The sequence below is a fragment of the Octopus bimaculoides genome, chromosome 8 (genome assembly GCF_046866305.1).
Source record: "Octopus bimaculoides isolate indiv1 chromosome 8, ASM4686630v1, whole genome shotgun sequence".
Lineage (NCBI taxonomy): Eukaryota > Metazoa > Mollusca > Cephalopoda > Octopoda > Octopodidae > Octopus > Octopus bimaculoides.
The window spans coordinates 94,354,200-94,374,199 of record NC_142935.1 but is presented as its reverse complement, the minus strand read 5'-3'; the positions used below and the strand labels follow the sequence as shown (position 1 = coordinate 94,374,199).

Here is a 20,000-nt window from a genome sequence, read left to right as displayed (position 1 = left end):
AAGAATAAGTCCTGGAGTCGATTTTCTCGACTAAAGGTGGTGCTCCAGCATGGCCGCAGTCAAATGACTGAAAAAAGTAAAAGAGTAAAAGAGTAAAGCTATGGGAATGTTGCATGATGGAAAATGGCCAACAAGAGACGTAAAATTTGGATGATGGGATATTGACGTTCTACTGGAAGTATTTATGTGTATATTTAAAAGAACAATAGAAAGTCAATTTGACTTACCTATTCGGCTTGCCATACACTGGATAAATCGTGTAGCCAAGCATGAAAACGTAGATTTAGCAGAAAACTGTAGGTTCGTTCCTAATCGAAACATTACCTTTTTACCATTTACATTTCATTTGTTTCATTTGACAACGGCAAAACTGGGGCACCGCCTTGAAGGGCTTTAGTCGAACAAATCGACCCCAGGACTTACTATTTTAAGCCTCGTAGTTGTTACAGCGATCGCTGTTGCCGCACAGCTAAGCTACGGAGACGTAAACACACCAACATCGGTTATCAAATGGTGGGGTGAACCAAAAGAGATACAAACACACAAACACACACTCACAGACATATAATATATATATATATATATATATATATATATATATATATACACACGACGGGCTTCTTTCAGTTTCCGACTACGAAATCCATTCTTAAGGCTTTGGTTGGCCCGAAGCTATAGCAGAAGACACTTGCCCTAGGTGTTACGCAGCGGGACTGAACCCGGAGTCAATATGGCATGTAAGCAAACTCCTTACCACACAGTCAAACCTGTGCCTATGTATAATGTTTTGTATAAAGTTTTATATAAATTGTCTTAACCAATTCCTCCAAGACGATTGCAAGGCCAACATTTTAGCGACTGACAAGCAGACAGGTGAAAAGGAGGAAGTGTGTGGAAGTATTAAACAACTTCTAATAAATAAAGTTTATTTCTATCCGAAGAAAACACGGCAGAAACCTTGTGATAGTTTGACTTGATGCCGAAAGACGTTCGCTATTTTCATGGTGCTTGATCTATTTCTCGCTACTGAATTCTACTGAAGTCACTGCACTCGCTAAACAACCTACTAATCTTTTTGCTGATATTGAAAGATTGACAAAATTCTAGTGAACAATATTCACACTTGTAACTGAAAGGAGTGCGATTGACTTTGATTTTATAAATATTTCAAAGGCAATACGTAAAGGAGACGAGTTTTCTGTGCTTCTATTTCGGCACTAAAAATTAACTGTCACAAAAATCTAGTAGTTATTAAGTCTAGAACAAAAGACACTAATGTTACGTAATTTATGGAGAATCTATACCGGAAATAATTACGAGGTGGTATCAAAGAGTTCCCCGACAAGCTGTTTTTTTATTAAAAAAATAACTTATTTACTTTAGTTTTAACATCATCTCCTTCGAAATAGTCATGTTGCGCAGCAATACACCGGTCCCAGTCGTTTTCCGTAAGTGAGTCAGAGACCTTCTGTGATTCGCTTTTGATATTGACAACGGGGTTAAAACGACGTCACTTGAGCTGAATTTTCAGCTTGGAGAAGAGATGAAAGTTCGCAGGTGCTAAATCTGGCGAATAGGGCAGTTGTGGGAGCGATACCATGTTATTTTTGACGAGAGAGTTCTGTGATAGGGTGCATTGTCGTCATGAAGAATCCAGACGATTGCCTGCATGGACCGGACCCATACGGCAGTCCAACAACATCAGTAATGTCGTTGATTGTTCTCCGACGATCCTAAAGCACACGCTGATGAATTTTCTCCACATTTCCGGAGATGACGCTCGTGGCAGGTCTTCCAGATCGTTCATCGTCTTCCAAAGACGTTCTTCCGCTTTTGAACCGCCGTGCTTCTCGAAATCTTGCGTATGACCCATTGCCGCGTCGCCGCAAGTTTGTCGAAGCATGCTCAATGTCTCTGTAGCAGACTTCCCAAGTTTAATGCAAAATTTAACTTTGGTTGTTTGTTCCAATTTCCTTTCTATGACAAAAATCGCAGACTACAGTATACAAGTGATAACAATAACACAAATTTCACAACTTGCGAAGTAAACACAGCGGTGTCACTCGGCACACTCCCTCATGAAGGTCACTGATAGCTCTCACTGTGCACACAACCGTGGGCTACCATCTGTTGGCGCGCTACAGAACTTGTCCAGGAACTTTTTAATACCACTTCGTACAATGCAGAGAAACAGCTGGTTTTAATAAGAATACTTTCAGTTGATATCGGGAAGCAATTTGGTGAAAAGAGATGTTCATATGAGATGAGCGCCGTAAATAGAAGTTTCACACACAGTAAATCTTCTCTTTCTTTCCCCATTTTTACACAATTAGCGCTACCAGTACCTAAGTATTGAAATTTATCATTCAAAGATGCTGTGGACAAAAATAGAGCGACCGATGAATATTATAGCAGTCTTTAAAAACTATGGCAGTCGAATCGTCTCGCTTACAAGGCAATATTCCAGAATGCATCTTCAGTAACTGTAGCGATGCCAACACTTGGATTTAGAGGAAATCTTACTATTAAAAGACTCAAGACCTTGATACTAACTGCTAGCTTCCACAGAAATAGTGACATTGATAGGCTCTGTCTCAAAAGGAAACAGGGTGGGAAAGGTTTAAGGTCAGTCCAAAGAGTTTTTGAGTGTCGTATGGTATCGCTCAAACGACAACAGCAAAAATAAATACATCAACCGAACAATCAAAAGAGAAGATAATACCGTTTTACGACAGTGAACTTACCAAGAAATACTCATTTTCGGATGACCTTTCATCTGACCCCAGAATTACTGGACTAGCGTACCTCATCAAAGACCTAGAAAGAAAGCATTCTGCATGGAAAAAACGTTATGCATGAGAACATCTCCTTTGAACTAGAGGGTGATACGAACATTAATTTGGAGTGTAGCTTCTCTTGGACTCGGGTCCGTTACATCACATCACATTTCAAAGATTATACCTTTGCAATTCTAGAACAGGAAATGGGTATAATATATCTGAGAATACAAGGGGCAATGAAGTCCCTAAACCACCAACAGGCAACCAAAAATGTGGATTATATCACACTTCCGTGTGAGAGATTGCACGTGTGATTAGCTGCTGTTCGAAAATATCGAGAAACTACTTCCTATTACGGCATGATGTTGTTGCTAAAAAAATATATAACTGCAGGTAAGCGAGTGGCTGTGTGGTAAGTAGCTTGCTTACTAACCACATGGTTCCGGGTTCTTTCCCACCAAAGCCTTGTGAGTGGATTTGGTAGATGGAAATTGAAAGCCCGTCGTATATATGTATATATATATGTGTGTGTGTGTGTGTGTGTGTGTGTGTGTGTTTGTCCCCCCACCATCGCTTGACAACCGATGCTGGTGTGTTTACGTCCCCGTAACTTAGCGGTTTCGGCAAAAAAAAAATAAATAGAATAAGTACTAGGCTTACAAAGAATAAGTCCTGGGGTCGATTTTCTCGACTAAAGGCGGTGCTCCAGCATGGCCGCAGTCAGAGGACTGAAACAATTAAAAGAGTAAAAGAGTCAAAGAATATACATATATGCATGCGTATATAAATACATGAATACATGCATGTACGCATGCATGTACGCATGCGTACACTTTGTTCGTCCGTCAAAGCCACGAGGACGATACAGTTATCCTAAAGGGATGGAAGATGACTGATGACTTGAGCAATGACTTTGCTTAAAGAGAAGTGCTGCGCGCCATCAACCTCACTCTCTCACTCTCTCTCATCTGTGAGGTCAGGATGACTGAGGATGAGGAGGCGAGTAAATTAAACAGCAAGATATTATATTTAACGCATCTTGCTCTCTGCACTCCACAATGCTACCATGACAGTTAACCCATTGCTCGTATCCTGAGAGGTGCTACTGTTCTGGGGCGGAGTACACCTGAAAACAATAGTGACTAAGTGGTGGATCCATATTCTTTGAATTTATAAAACTCCTGAAGCAGGGCTTCACTACCAGACGTTGTTTAAAGTCATACTCAAGACTTCGTACTCACATATTTTCATACATACGTACTTATACATAAATGCATACATACACATATATGTATAAACATACACACATGCATACACACTTGCATACATACAGACATGCATACATACATACAGACATGCATACATACATACTTCTATTTAGATACAAAAATACATACATACAAACATATATACATACAAATCTATCACCCTAGAGAAAGAAGCGATCTGCGACCCACGAACATGATTCTTTTATTAAGCATTATAAATCATTGGCTAATTTAGTCATATATGTTTGTATGTATGTATGTATGTATGTATGCATGTATGTATGTATTATGTATGTAAGTATGTATGTATGTATGTATCATGTATGTGTGTGTATGCATGCATGCATGTATGTATGTATGTATGTCGCTTCTATAATAATAAAATATAGGAGATATACATGTATACATACATACATACATGCATACACACACATACATACATACATACATACATACATACATACATGACTAACCTAGCCGAGGATTTACGATTCCCAATAAAAAAAGCTGTTTGTGGGTCGGAGAAATAAAATAAAACCATATGAGCATACTCCTACATCAAGCCTTCCACCAAATTCAAGCATTGCAGGTCTGATTTAGCTGCTTTCCAGACAGGAAACTCAAATTACATATCATAATTGCGATCATTTGCCCTACAGATGTGAAGACTACTTTCTAATTCAGTCAAAAAGAGAATATTTGTGGCCTACCTTTTCAAAACACCGCTTATCAGCCCGGATACATATGCATTTATATTTTATCCAAAATATCTAGGAGCACTTGATTATATTGGTTTCTAATTCAGGCGCAAGGCCAACAATTTTTAAGGTGAGAGGGATGTCGATTACATCGCTCTCTGTGCTTGATCGGTGATTATTTTATCGATCTCCTATAAAATGAAAGACAAAGTCGAGCTCAATAGCATTTGAACTTAGAACGCGAAGCCAAAAGAAATACCGCTATGCATTTTACCAGGCGTACTAATTATTCTGCTAGCTAACTGTCTTAATAATAACCTTTTCTACTAAAAGCACAAGGCCTGAAATTTGGGGAGAGAGGACAAGTCGAGCACATCTACCGCAGTGATCAACTGGTACTTATTTTATCGTCAAGCATTTTTCCCGGCGCGCTAACGATTCTACCAACTCGTCGCCTTGGCCTTGTACCTATATTGCAAGCAGTTATAATTAAGCGCGAACGAAATGCCTTGCCTTATTCAGTTACGACCCTTTACGTTCTGTGTTCAAATGCGGTCGAGTTCATCTTTGTCTTGCATCCTTTGTGGGTCGATAAAATAAAGTACCAAACAAGTATTAGAGTTGATGTAAGTGACTAACCGCATCCCCCCTAAAACTTCTAGCCTTGTGCTAAAATTTTGAATAAATAATTAAGGTGACGAGGTGGAAGAATCGTTGAGGTGTCAGACAAAATACTTAGTGGCATTTCTTCCGGCTCTTTACGTCCTCAGTTCAAATTACGTCAAGGCCCAGCTTTGTCTTTCATCTCGCAAGGTCAAGTACTGGAGTCGATTATATTAACTAACCCCATCCTCTCAGAATTATTGGACTTGCGCCTAAATTACAAACAATTATTTTTATGTCTGGCTCTAATTCTGAGTTCAAATTCCGCTGAGGTCGACTTTGCCTTGACTCCCTCCCCCAAAATTGCTGGTCTTGTGCCAAAGTTCGAAATCATTATCACTAGCTTTAAGACCGCGAACTGGCAGAATCGTTAGCGCAGCGAGCAAAATGCTTCACAGCATTTCGTTCGTCTTCACATTCTGAATTCAAATCCCACCGATGTTGACTTTGTTTTTCATCCTTTCGGGATCAATAAAATAAGTACCAGTTGTGCACTGGGGTCAATGTAATCGAGTTATCCCCTCCATCGTAACTGATGGCCTTGTGCCAAAATTTGAAATCTTTATTATTACTGGCTCTCAGGCATAAACACGTGTTTATGTTTTGCTCCAAACCCTGAATATATTGCAAGATTTACCAAATGACACTTTCTGTGGCATATTTGCTCTAAAACAATTTAATTATCTAAGGTCGGCCTGCCTCGATACCCGGAAGTAGTCGAAAAAAATTGGGTTTTCACAGACTTTATTTTCTTAAACATTCTGACCACATTTCACACTCGAGATATTTATCAAATGCCACCACGGTATGAGATAAAATATTGCAACAGCAAACAAAACGAGAAAAACACTATAAAAACAAGCCACACTATGGAATGAACAGGAAGAAAATAATTAATATTTTAATGAGCAATTAATAATCAATAACAGCCTTCGCACAGCAACAAACATTTTAAATTGTTCTGTTAGGAGTTGTATTAAATTAATCTTGGTTCCGTTTCGCACAGAATTTTTAGATTTAACAAAGTTCTCAGAAAAAAAAAATAGTTGAAAGAATTTTGTAAAACTGAACAGTGTCACTTTGTCACATGATCTAATCCAAGTGGGTAGAAAGAAATAAACGTTATAAGGTCTGTGTTTTATAAAAGGACTGTAGCGGTATCGAATTAACATAGAAGCAGCAACTAGAACAAGCACGATAAATTTCTGTGAAAATTGGTGAGGAGGAACAACCTCTTCGAAAAACAGTGATATCCCACTAAAAGTAATGATAAAGAGGAAGAGGGTGAACTGACATTCATCATCTTTTTAAAATCAAACCGACAACTAGTGGATTAGATCGCGTATTTATGGGGCTATGTGTATTCTGTTGACGTAAAAGTCCTTTTTAGTATAGGCACAAGGCCTGAAATTTTAGGAGGGGTGATAGTTGATTACATCGACTCCAGTATTCAACTGGTATATATTTTATCAATCTCGAAAAGATAAAAGGCAAAGTCGACATCGGTGACATTTTAACACAGGGCGTACACACGGGCGAAATACCACTAAGCATTTCGCCAACGATTTTGCCGGCTTACCACCTTTCCGTTGATGGAAAAATGACAGAGGCAGAGTTAAACTTCGAATATAATAAGAGACACGCGAAGGGGAGGTTGTTAGTGGAAATAAAACGAAGGTATTACAAAGGTAAACTCAAACAGTCAAACACTGAAGACGTAGGGCGTTATAAAGATTATTTCTATCTTTTATCCTCCCATTTTAGTTAGTTTTATTTCTTATCTTTATCTTGGTGTATTTTTCTGTTTCTTTTTTAAAATACGTTACTGTCTGTTAAGATGTCCCACCCAACAACACACTTCGATTTCATCAACTTCTAAGCAACAGATGATGTGTCTCCTCCCTATGTATTAACTATCATTACTAAAACGGCCACAGTACCTCGTAGCTGGCTGAATGCATACCATTTTGTCTCAAGTCTGACCGACGTACTTGCTTCTCCCCAAACTCCACCCTTACCGTACAACCCCACACTAGCGATGATATTCATACCTTCCATCCATAATTGTCAAATCTCTGAAATATCCTTTCCGGCCAAGTTTTTCCTACACGAGTTGACTTTCAGATGTTCAAAATAAACAGTAACTACTTAAAACTCACAAGCTTCGAGAGGTCTGAGAGATCGTGGTACCATCTTTCTACGTATGTATGTATGTATGTATGTATGTATGTATATATAAGTGTATGTGTGTGTGTGGAGAGAGAGAGAGAGAGAGAGAGAGAAAGAGAGAGAGAGAGAAAGAGAGAGAGAAAGAGAGAGAGAAAGAGACAAAAAGACATAGATAGATAGATAGATAGATAGATAGATAGATAGATAGATAGAATAGATAGATAGATAGATAGATAGATAGGTACAACATACGGAGGAGCCTTTAAATACAAAGCCTTTTCGAATTACTGATTTTTCAGAGGCGGTCACCTTAATCAACACATTTCTAAATTAAATATGAAACTTGCTTAATTAAAGAAACACAAATGCCAGTGAATTATCGTGAATTACAAAAGATTTTGGACCATCATTGTCCAGTCGGTGTTGTAGTTGTGTAGGTGTATATATATATATATATATATATATATATATATATATATATATATATATATATATATATATATATATGTATGTATGTATGTATGTATGTATGTATGTATGTATACACACACACACACACACACACACACACACACACACACACACACACACAGAAAGACAGACGGATTACGTTCCTTGATTCATTGCTCCGCAAACTAAACGAGACTGTGTTTTCCAGAATGGAGGCCAACAACTTTCCACCATGTGATCGGCTAGAACACTAGGATGTTTTCCTACTTTCTAACATGAAACCAATGGTAGCCTTAATTCACAAATAAAGAAATTATATCCACCAATGCAGTGTTGAGCACTCATTTTCATCGTTCGACATATATATATATATATATTCTTTTATGTGTTTCAGTCATTTGACTGCGGCTATGCTGGAGCACCACCTTTAGTCGAACAATGGTGCCACGCAGTGGGAATGAACCCGGTATCATGTGGTTGGGAAGCAAGCTTCTTACGACACAGCCACGCTTGCGCCTCGCTCTCTCTATCTCTCTCTCTCTCGCTCACTATATATATATATATATATATATATATATATATATATATATATATATACATACATACATACATACATACATACATACATACATACATACATACATACATATATATATAAAGTTGTATATAATATTGATTTGTTTCAGTCTGTTTCTTCAAGCGTGAAGAGACAAGATCGTTTGACGAGCCTACGAAGTTTTAAGTTGCTTATGTTTGTGTGTGTGGGGGGGGGGGTGCGCGCGCGCTTGTGAGTGTGTGTGTATCGGAGTTGTCTTGCCTACCAAGTGACTTCGCCTCAGGCTCTGTATATTGAGATGAAACAACTACATTGTGGGAGAGATATTTAATAACACAAAGCTGATAAATTCACTTGAAATTCAGCTGCCACTGACTTTCAAACAATTACAGTGGGATTGTGTCTGCTATAGTTTGTGTTTTTATGCACCAAGCGCTTATGTGGGAGGATCTCTCAAGACTAATAACGCAGTATTTGGTGTTCTAACAAGACATCTTTTGGTAGTGATATTGCTTCCATCGCTAGTAATATACATATATATATATATATATATATATATATATATATATATATATATATACATATATATATATATATATATATATATATATATATATATATATATATATATATATATATATATATATATATATATGTATATATAAATATATAGATATATAATAATAATAATAATAATAATAATAATAATAATATAATAATAATAATAATAATAATAATAATAATAATAATAATAATAATAATAATAATAATAATAATAATAATAATAATAATATTAGGGATAAAATCCAAAATTACAGGCAAAAACTCAAGTAAAGTTAATTTACTAAAAATTAGAATTAAATTAAGTTTCACAGTATAAAATATATATAAATAGGGAAAAGAACCAAGGTTTATGAACTCATCGATGAAAATCCACTGTCATATATAGAAAAATTTATAATTAAAACTACAATAAATAAGTATAATATACTACAAAGTAAATATCATAAGATCAAGATAATAAAATGACTACACGTGTTTCATAACCAATTTTCAAATAGAAAGAAATTTAAATCGATTAAAATCGATTAAAACTATCGAAAATCAATTCCATTAAAAAATATAGCTAATCTTCAGGTCAAAATACAACAATAATAATAAATGAATGTATATATCAACCAATATTGATTTTCGATAGTTTTAATCGATTTTAATCGATTTAAAATTCTTTCTATTTGAAAATTGGTTATGAAACACGTGTAGTCATTTTATTATCTTGATCTTATGATATTTACTTTGTATTATATTATACTTATTTATTGTACTTTTAATTATAAATTTTTCTATATGTGACAGTGGATTTTCATCGATGAGTTCATAAACCTTGGTTCTTTTCCCTAATACTATATATATATAATATTAGGGATAAAAATCCAAATTTACAGGTAAAAACTCAATTAAAATCAATTTATTAAAAATTAAAATGAAATTAAGTTTCACTTATTTATTGTGCTTTTACTTATTAATTTTTCTATATGTGGCAGTGGATTTTCATCGATGAGTTCATGAACCTTGGTTCTTTTCCCTAAAACTATATATATATATATATATATATATATATATATATATGTATGTATGTATGTATGTATGTATGTACGTATGTATGTATATATATATATATATATGTATATATATATAAAATAGGAATGAATGTAAAAATACATTACGCAAGATTTATCGTAAACAATTCAAAATTATTCATGAATATATCAGTGGCCAGAATATGCAATCAAAAAATTTTTTCATGAAGGAAGAGTGAATCATTTTAAATAAATCACAGTTATAACGGAGAGAGTTATAAAAATCCTTACATGTCTAGAAATAGCGATCAAAACCGCCGTAAAGCCTCTATAAACACTCATATGATATCTCCTCATATCCAGTTTTTCGCCGTGGCTCGTTTAATGGTCTCTTCTTATAAACGCTATGCATGACGTTTGAATTTAGAATTTGAATTGTGTAGATAGACGTTGACACATTATTGTTGCCGTTCGGGACACATGTTAAGCCCCATGGTATGTTTTTTGTCTTAGCTTCTATGTACAGGAATGTTCTCCTGGCGAGAAGAATGGATCTATTCTTCGTTCCTAACTTCGAAATTGCAATAGAGGAGTAACCTTTTATTTTTATTTGAATTTTGAATTTCTATGTTATGTCGCTCGCCGACAGCTTTTATTACTGAAGAGATATAATATGAGTGTTTATAGTCGCTTTATTACGGTTTTGACTGCTATTTCTAGATATGTAAAGGTTTTTATAACCTTCTCCGTTATAATTATGATTTATTCACAATTATATACTCTTCTTTTGCTTTGCGGGACCGACTATTTTGACGAAGACGTATCTTATACTAACACTCGAAATGCGGAGTAGATAAAACAGTGGACATCTGATGAAGAGATTGCTCTTTATGTTGCCGGTCTCGTTTTTCTATTTGTTTCTTTCGTTGTTCGTAAAAAAGTTCGTTTTCCATGTTTTTGTATTTCATGTTCCCGTTTTGCATGTTGTTTACGTTTTTTGACGTCCTATATCCATATGCATGTTTATATATATATATATATATATATATATATATATATATATATATATATACTTATGTACATGTATGTATGTATATGTGTGTGTGTGTGTGTGTGTGTGTGTGTGTGTGTATGTGTGTATGTATGTATGTATGTGTGTATGTATATATACATATATATATTATTTATAGCATTATATGATCGAACGCCACGCATCCATTTCCAAGTAAGTTTTATCTTAATAATTCTGATGCGACACTATTCTATCACTATCTCTATTCCTCTTTCTCTTTCTCTTTCTATATTCTTTTTCTCTCCCACCCTTTCTCTAATTCTTTTCCTCCCCTCTTCACCATTTTCTATCTCTCTATCTCTCTCTCTCACTCTTCCTCCTTGACTCTCTCGCTGCTCACACGTGACCAGCGGCCATCTTTCTTCACGTAACGCGAATTTCTTTCTTTCTTCTCATTCAGCTGCAAGGGATAGCACGAATTTTTGTCTGTCACCTGTCAAAGCTTGTTTCTCCTGCGTTCACCACTTCACCTTCTTATGGCTTAATAGCCCTTAACGTTTGTTTTAACTGTCCTGTTTTTGCTACCAAATTTGGCCCTCCGAAAATCCCAAACTTTATTTAATTTGCTTTGCGGGAGCAACTGTTTTGACATAGACGCATCTTGTCCTAGCGCTCGAAATTCGGGGTAGATAAAACAGGGGTCAACTGATGGATGGATATATGTTCTTTATGTTGCCTGTCTCGTTTTTCTATTTGTTTCTTTCGTTGTTCAAAAAAAGTTCATTTTCCATGTTTTTGTATTTCATGTTGTTTAGATTTTTTGACGTCCTGTACTCATATATGCATGTGTATATACATATATATGTAAGTATGTACATGTATGTGTGTATATATGCATATATATATATATATATATATATATTATTTATAGCATTATATATATATATATATATATATATATATATATATATATATATATATATATATATATATATATATATATATTGGAAAAGTAAAGAGAAACAAAGGAAATGGACACTAGGTATAAAATTAATGGCTTTTTTCCTATAAAAACAAAGGTATATCTATACAAATTAATGATTTGACGTGGAATTAAGAAGTATAAAAATCATTATCATGAGCCAATATAGAAAGTCATACCGGTTTCGTTATCGGTTTTCACTGACTTTGAATCAACAACGATACGGTGTTGGCTCAAAGTCAGAGGACAGCGATGACGAACCCGGTATGACTTTCTATATTGGCTCATGATAATGATTTTTATACTTCTTAATTCCACGTCAAATCATTAATTTGTATGGATATACCTTTGTTTTTTATAGGAAAAAAAGCCATTACTTTTATACCTAGTGTGCATTTTCGTTGTTTCTTTTTACTTTTCCTCTACTTATACCAAGTGTAGTCCTTTTTCTTTGAAACCTGTTTCTATTATGTGTGTGTGTGTGTGTGTGTATTTATAGATATATCCTTTAAGTTTGTTTATGGGAAACGTTTTGAATACGCAAATAAAAGCTCCTATCCTATTGTGCCGCCTACAGCCTAATGATGCCAACTGACGATACCATTTCTTTTCGGGTTGCATTTAGCTGCACTGATTTAATGTAGGATAAATGTACTAATAACAATAATAATCCTTGGATGGAATTTATAAACATTTTAATGTATCGCTACGCGCGTTTCCACAAATTTCATGCTTCTTAACATCACAGTCCGTATTCCTGAGATGATTACAGTGCAGTCCGTAATATCTATGAACATCTGGTAGATCATGTTCATGCATTCATTTCTTCTGGCGAAATAACATTAATGGATATTCAACTGAGGGTTGTATACCAATTTTGACTAATGATAAGGTTGATTGGGGTATGTGGGTATTTTTATGGAGAGGGGTGGAAGGTGGTGGAAAGAAAGGAACGAATGGTAGTTATGAGGAGGACTTAAAAGATACTGAACCCTTTCAAACGAGTATTTTTTTTAATTTCCCAAGCGTAGGATAACAGAATCAGGTACTTGAAAAGATGCACCATTTGATTATATAAATATATTTAGCGATCGTGATTTCAGTTCCTAGACTGGTTGGCACGTTGTGTTCTTGTCCAAAACACTTCATCACACGTTGCTCTGCGGTCACTTCGACACATGACGCGTTGTACACGGTACACCTGTTAAGACAACATCGATTTGGTGGATTAATCAACAGAGTACAGTGTCTGCAAGTTGATGAGTACCTTATATTCCCCTCCATTTTCTTGTTGCTATATAAATTTAGGGTAAAAAAAACCCTTTTACCCGCACCCACTTATTGCACTTGGTATAACACTAGTGTAACAATAATTGGGTACCCTCCCAGCAGTATATTGGATAGATATTATCCCGTAGTGGGTTGGATCCTCAACCCCTAACTCTCTTGGATTATACACACACACACATATATATGATAGGATTGTTTAAACATTCTAGGGATAGGCTGAAGTGTTTAAGCAACCAGGGGATAATCAAATCCGAAGGCACTCCTGGAGATTACTTGTGTAGGTACCGTCTTTTTTAGAAGGTATCCAGAGGCAGGTAATTTATCGTGATGAGTCACTTTCAGTTTCCTTATACAACTTCTACTTATAGTATTTTGGTCAGACCGGAGGTGTAGTAGAAGACACTTGCCCAAATAAAACTAAGAATCAATAGAGAGTTGGGTCTACTTGTAAAGTGTTTAAAAGTTAAGAAATGAAACTTGGAGAACAAAACATTTTCAGCTGATGTTAACTATAATGAAGCTAGTGAATCAAGCGAATAAGAAAGAAATGAGGAGAGTAATTAATTCTTATTGCTACTGTTTCAAGTTAGTAGCCCTACTGGACATCGTTTTGGAATATTTATTTTATTAAATTAATCTGTCAACCCTAATATATATATAGTCAATTTGAGGATGTAATTTCCTCTTTAGAGATTATGAAATCCAGAGATCACCGGATATTATCAATGATATATTGAGTGAATTTGCATAATATATAGGGATGAACAGTCTAATTTATAAATATTTATATAAGAAAAGGAAGAGAAATATATAGTCGATACTTATTTTATTTGCATCACGATAAGAACAGCGAACCATTAAATTCAAATACAAATAATGCGAATAATGGTCTGCTATATATATTTTCTCTATCCCTAGTAATACATATATATTGTAGTGGGGGGAGTTTAGCTCAATCGGTCAGAGCATCGTGACGCGTAATCACGGAGATGTGAGTTCGAGTCCACAGCTAACCACCTACACTTTTTTCTGCAAAATAGGGGTAGTTTATCCTATACATGCAATATATTATTTGCATTATCCTGCGATTGAGAATTTAAAAATCACTTCTTTAACTTTCTAAAAAAACATCTCAACGCTTCTAAAAGCAAACTTCGTTTGTTTATTTACGTTTGTCGTAATCTGAATTTATATATATATATATATATATATATATATATATATATATATATATATATATACACATATAACTATATATATATATATATAGTTGAAATTAACAGAAAAACAAAATCGAAGACAGGTGTATAAACAACAAACAGGTGTATTAGTTTAACGCTCAGGAAGGTGAGAAAGTCTTTTACGTTTTGAGCCTACAAAAGGGAACACGAAGAAATAAACAGAAAGAATTAAAAAAAAGCTTTTGGAGCCAATATATATATATATATATATATATATATATATATATATATATATATATATATATATATATATATATATACGTGAAGTATATTTGCCACTTAAATGCGGCTAGACCCTAAGGGTGAATGCTACTGTTGCTTTTAGCCTCAAGAGAACATCTCCTCCAGCTGGCTATTGACACGCTTTCTGTGCCCTGTCGGTATACGCTGATGACGGGTAATACTCAGAAACTCGAGTCCGTGCGTATCACGTCGGATCAACGATGGGAAGGATGACTTCCCTTTGCAAATACCGACAGGGCACAGAAAGTGTGTCAATAGCCAGCTGGAGGAGATGTTCTCCTGGGGCTAAAAGCAACAGTAGCATTCGCCCTTAGTGTCTAGCCACATTTAAGTGGCAAATATACTTCACGTTGTCGTGCAGTTAGTGTTTATATCTCGTTCAGAGATTTAGCATATATATATATATATATATATATATATATATACATGTGTGCATGCGTAGTGTGTGTGTGTGTTTACATAAGACCAAGAAAGAGATTCTACGTGACATACTATTTGCTGATAATTGTGCTCTAATTTCTCATACATTTAAGGGTATTCAAGAAACTGTAGACAGGTCTGCTGTGGTAGCACGTGCATTTAGACTGGCTGTCAGCATCAAGAAGACTGAAGTTTTATTTCAAAGAAAGCCTTGGGCAAATCATGCTCAAGATTCAAACGTGATGATTGGCAACAAGCCACTCAAATGGGTCAGGGGTCATTTAAATATCTTAGAAGTACAAATAACTTTAGGAGTACTTTGATGAGGAAATCAATGTCAGAATGTCTAAGGCTGCAGATGCTTTCGGAAAACTTGCGCATCGGTTGTGAGATGAACACAGTGTCAAACTGAAAACAAAAATAAGTGTGTACAAATCTTATATTTTGAGCACACTTTTTATGGGGCAGGAACATCAACTCCCAACTACAGACATATAAGGAAACTTGGAACCTTTTACATGTGCTGTCTGCACAATATCGGCAACATAAAATGGCAGGATCAGATATCAGTTGTCAAAATTTTAGAAAAATCCCCAGTATCCAAAGCATGCTGCTGAGAATTCAGTGCAGATGGGTAGATTGCTCGAATGAAAGATGATCGCATTCAGAAAATTCTCTGTATGGTCAACAAGTAAAGGGAGACTGCGGTAAAGGAAGACTTGTCCTTAGGTATAAAGATAAGCTGAAGCAATCACTAAAATCTCTACAGTTTAACTTGACATCTTGGGAAAGTCATTGCCTAGATCGTTCAGCATGGCACAAAATGTGTCATGATGCATCAAAACAATTTGAGTTGAAGAAACAGAACAATAAAAGAATCATATCCAACAATCAACAGACACATTTGCCCAATCCCAATCAAAATCATTAGTGTTCCCATTGTGACGCCATAGCAAAATCCATATCTGGACTCAAATTACATTCACGTATCCATCGCAAATACATGCAGCTTCTTTTGCTATTTTATTTTAAAAGTTGTTTTGTTTTTATCTCATTTTTTTTTCTTCTTTAAATCATCTCCTTCAAACACTCATACGTCGAAATCGACGGGAGTGACCATCATATATTTATACAAATATACAAATACATATATGTATATATATATATATATATATATATATATATATATATATATATATATATATATATATATATGCATGCACACACACACACACACACACGTGCACACACATATATATAATATACCTTATGTGTGTATGTATGCATGATATATGTATGTATGTATGTATTATGTGTGCAGGTCGTAGTGGTGATAATGTTCTTCTCGTTCACTCTCTCTTTTTCTCTCACCCTCTCTCTCTCTCTGTCTATCTTTCTATCTATCTATCTGTGTGTGTGTGTGTGTGTGTGTGTGTGTGTGTGTGTGTGTGTGTGTGTGTGTGTGTTTGCCTTCAAAACCAAAGAGTACTGTCGCCAAAACGGGCTGAATATCCAGATAATTGAGTGAGCCAAAATGTCAACGTCTAAACTACTGCGGCCTGTCATCTTATTCCGAATTAGTTAAGTATTAGTTAACCATTAGTTAAGTACTCCCTTGGTATATAACCTTAATATAACGTGTATTTCTTTTAGTGGTCTAACATTGAAAATGTGACTGTACCAATTTTAACATATTATTGTTGTATGTTCACATAGCAACATGATGTTTAAGTTGAAACTGCACAATAAAATGTTTATCACGTGTTTAAAAGTCCAGATCTGATTTAAGGCGGTTGATTAACATTATGATGCCTCAATAAAATATTAGAAATGATATTTTTTATTCAACAGATTTCATTTGCTAGAAATATAAAAATAATTAAACTCAATTATTGTATTCTTTCATCCAATAAAAATTAAGTCGGACCATTCATTATTGTCATTCAGTTTCACTATTGTAATATTGTACGAGGGGAGGTGAAAAGTGTCTGGCTTAAAGGCTTTAAGCGTAACGTGAAAGGCCTGGCTGGAGGGCCAACCCTCCGAATTCTTTTACAGGGCTTAAAAAATCTGAAAGATCGTTGCAATAAGTGTATGAATCTAAGAGGGGAATATGTTGAATAAAATTATAATTAACCGATCCTTTTGTATTTTCTTTTACCCAAAGCCAGGAACTTTACAGCACCCCCTCATAATTACCCTATTTTCCGGCATATAAGACGCACCCTCGCTTAAGTCACAAATTCGCTTAAGATGTAACCTCGAGTAAGACGCACCCTCGCATAAGACGCACATTATTTTACAAAGATATTATTGAAATATTTTCTAAAGTGGTTTTCTCGGAAAAAAATGTATGATCCTGTACAAATAAATACTCTGTTGTGGAAGTATACTGGAATAAAGTATGGAACCATAAATTCATTATAAATATGCTACATCAAAGGAGTACAGTGTTTCTTCTGTCATTTAAATTGTATAATTGCTCATATTTTTCTCAAGAAAATTGCCACACAGGATGTAAAATCTTGTATTTCTGGCTGTAAAGTTTTACGTAACTAAGATTAACGCTAGGGTGATGCCCCATCACTATGAATTTGTTGTCATCCACTCGCTGCAAATAGCTGATAGATGAATGAGAGCATGTTAACATTTCTTCCATCATTCTAGGAGAATTTTTCGTTTAAGTAATTAATAAAAATGTTTCTTAAAGATAGCAGATTCATTAAATAATGTAAAACACATATCAGGTGTAGGTTATGTATGCTGAGGAGTAAGGTATAACGATGCAATGTGACTTACATATCTGCCGACGTACAGTAAGTAATTATTGGTAAGTTCGTACTATCTGTGATCATTTGGGCTGTTTCCAATATTTTATTATCAGTAACAATTATTGCACTTAACAGACGTATGCTCATCAGGACTCTTAGACTACGATACTCGGTCTCCCATCCATAATAGAGCCACGTTAGACGCAGAACAATTTTTTGATGCATTTAAAAGCAACCAAACAAAGTGCGTCTTATACGCCGGTAAATACGGTAGTTAAATTTAAAATATATCGGGTCCCGAAAATATCTCGACTATTAGATCAATTTTTAACAACAGATGGCAGTTTGGCTTTACACAGGAACAAAACATTGAGCCCAGGGTGTAGCATATTCTACTCTTCCTTTCCGGCGAATCTTGCACTATATGTAGTATTTGTAAAATTTTAGTTCAATATATAACACAATAAATTATACTATCATATATACGTATACACATACATACATACATACATACATACATACATACATACATACATACGAAATTCGCTCACAAGGCATCAGTCGACCGGGCTATAATAGAAGACATTTGCCAAACAGGCCGTGCAATGGGAGTGAACCGAAAACTACGTGGCTACAAAGTGAAAATTATTATTACCTCGAAACGAAGTTTTCCGACAGGTGGGGCAGCATAAGGTACTCCAAGATAATATTCCGCAAACTTTCCGGGAAGAACCTCTTTGACGAAACCTCTAACTTTGCCATAAATCGTGTCTCGTACTACTTCTTCTGATCCTTTTGGTGGTGATGACGATGTTGATGATGTTGCTGATGTTGATAATGTTGCTAACTGAACTTGTGCCAGCGGTGGTGGTGGCGCTAGTGGTTGTCCTTTTAGCTGTGACTCACGTACAGATGGTAATGCTGCTCCCGGCTGGTCAGTTGGTGACTCGGGTACAGTTCGTTGTACCCTTTGGGATACTGCAGGTTCTGATACTGTTTCGGGTACTTGTGGTTGTGACTGGGATACGGGTGACGCTACGGGGTGTCGTACTGTTTGCGCTGATACCGACGAAGATGGTGATTCTTTTAAGAGCACGTCAACGCTATGATCGGCGACAGGCGGGACAGAAAATGAGCAAGCAGCTTTAGAGGCTAAAATAAGGAGAAGAAAGGCATGCCGCCAACACATCTCCATCACTAAGCAGTCGATCGCTTCACGTCTGTGAAAACAGCTGTTAACTACAAGAGCGGGGATGTGTATGCGTGTATGTCCGTGCGTACGTATGCATATGGTAGCTGAGTGCGCTGTTCTTGGTTTGTGTGTGTGTGTGTGTGCATACGGTTGCTTGCTCGCACATGTGTGTGCATTTGTGAGTGTGAGTCGCTATCAGAGCATGTATCAGAGCAGTTATTCAATTCACTGTATACCTTTACATCTCTGTAATAAAGTATATATATGTATATATGTGTCTATTTGTGTGCGCATGTGTGCATATGTGTGTGTATGTAAGTGTGGTACTATATATATATATATATATATATATGTATATATATATAATTGGATGTCTATATATGAGTGCGGTGTAGTGTGTCTATCTCTGTGACATTAAGGTAAACGTGAATGTGCATATAGGTGCACAGGTATGCAGTTATGTGGTCGTGCGTGTGTGCGCGCGCGTGTTATGTGTGAATATGTAAATATGTATATAGGTACATGTGTGTGATAAACGTGTGCGTGTGTGTGTGTGTGTGTATGTGTATGTGCAAGAGAGAGAGAGAGAGGGAGAGAGAGAGAGGGAGAGAGAGAGAGAGAGAGAGAGAGAGAGAGAGAGAGAGAGAGAGAGAGAGAGAGAGAGAGAGAGTATGTGTGTACTTAG

General features: G+C 35.7%; 1 protein-coding gene across 1 annotated transcript in view; it reads right to left on the bottom strand.

The window, feature by feature from the left end:
- Positions 1–19,384, bottom strand: part of LOC106882185 (pyrethroid hydrolase Ces2e) — a 69,881-nt gene extending 50,497 nt beyond the window's left edge. Inside the window, exon 1 of the mRNA XM_014932772.3 lies at positions 18,779–19,384. Within this exon, the coding sequence (XP_014788258.1) occupies positions 18,779–19,318 (540 nt within the window). The 5' untranslated portion in view covers positions 19,319–19,384. The remainder of the gene's footprint in view (positions 1–18,778) is intronic.
- Between the last annotated feature and the right edge of the window lie 616 nt (positions 19,385–20,000).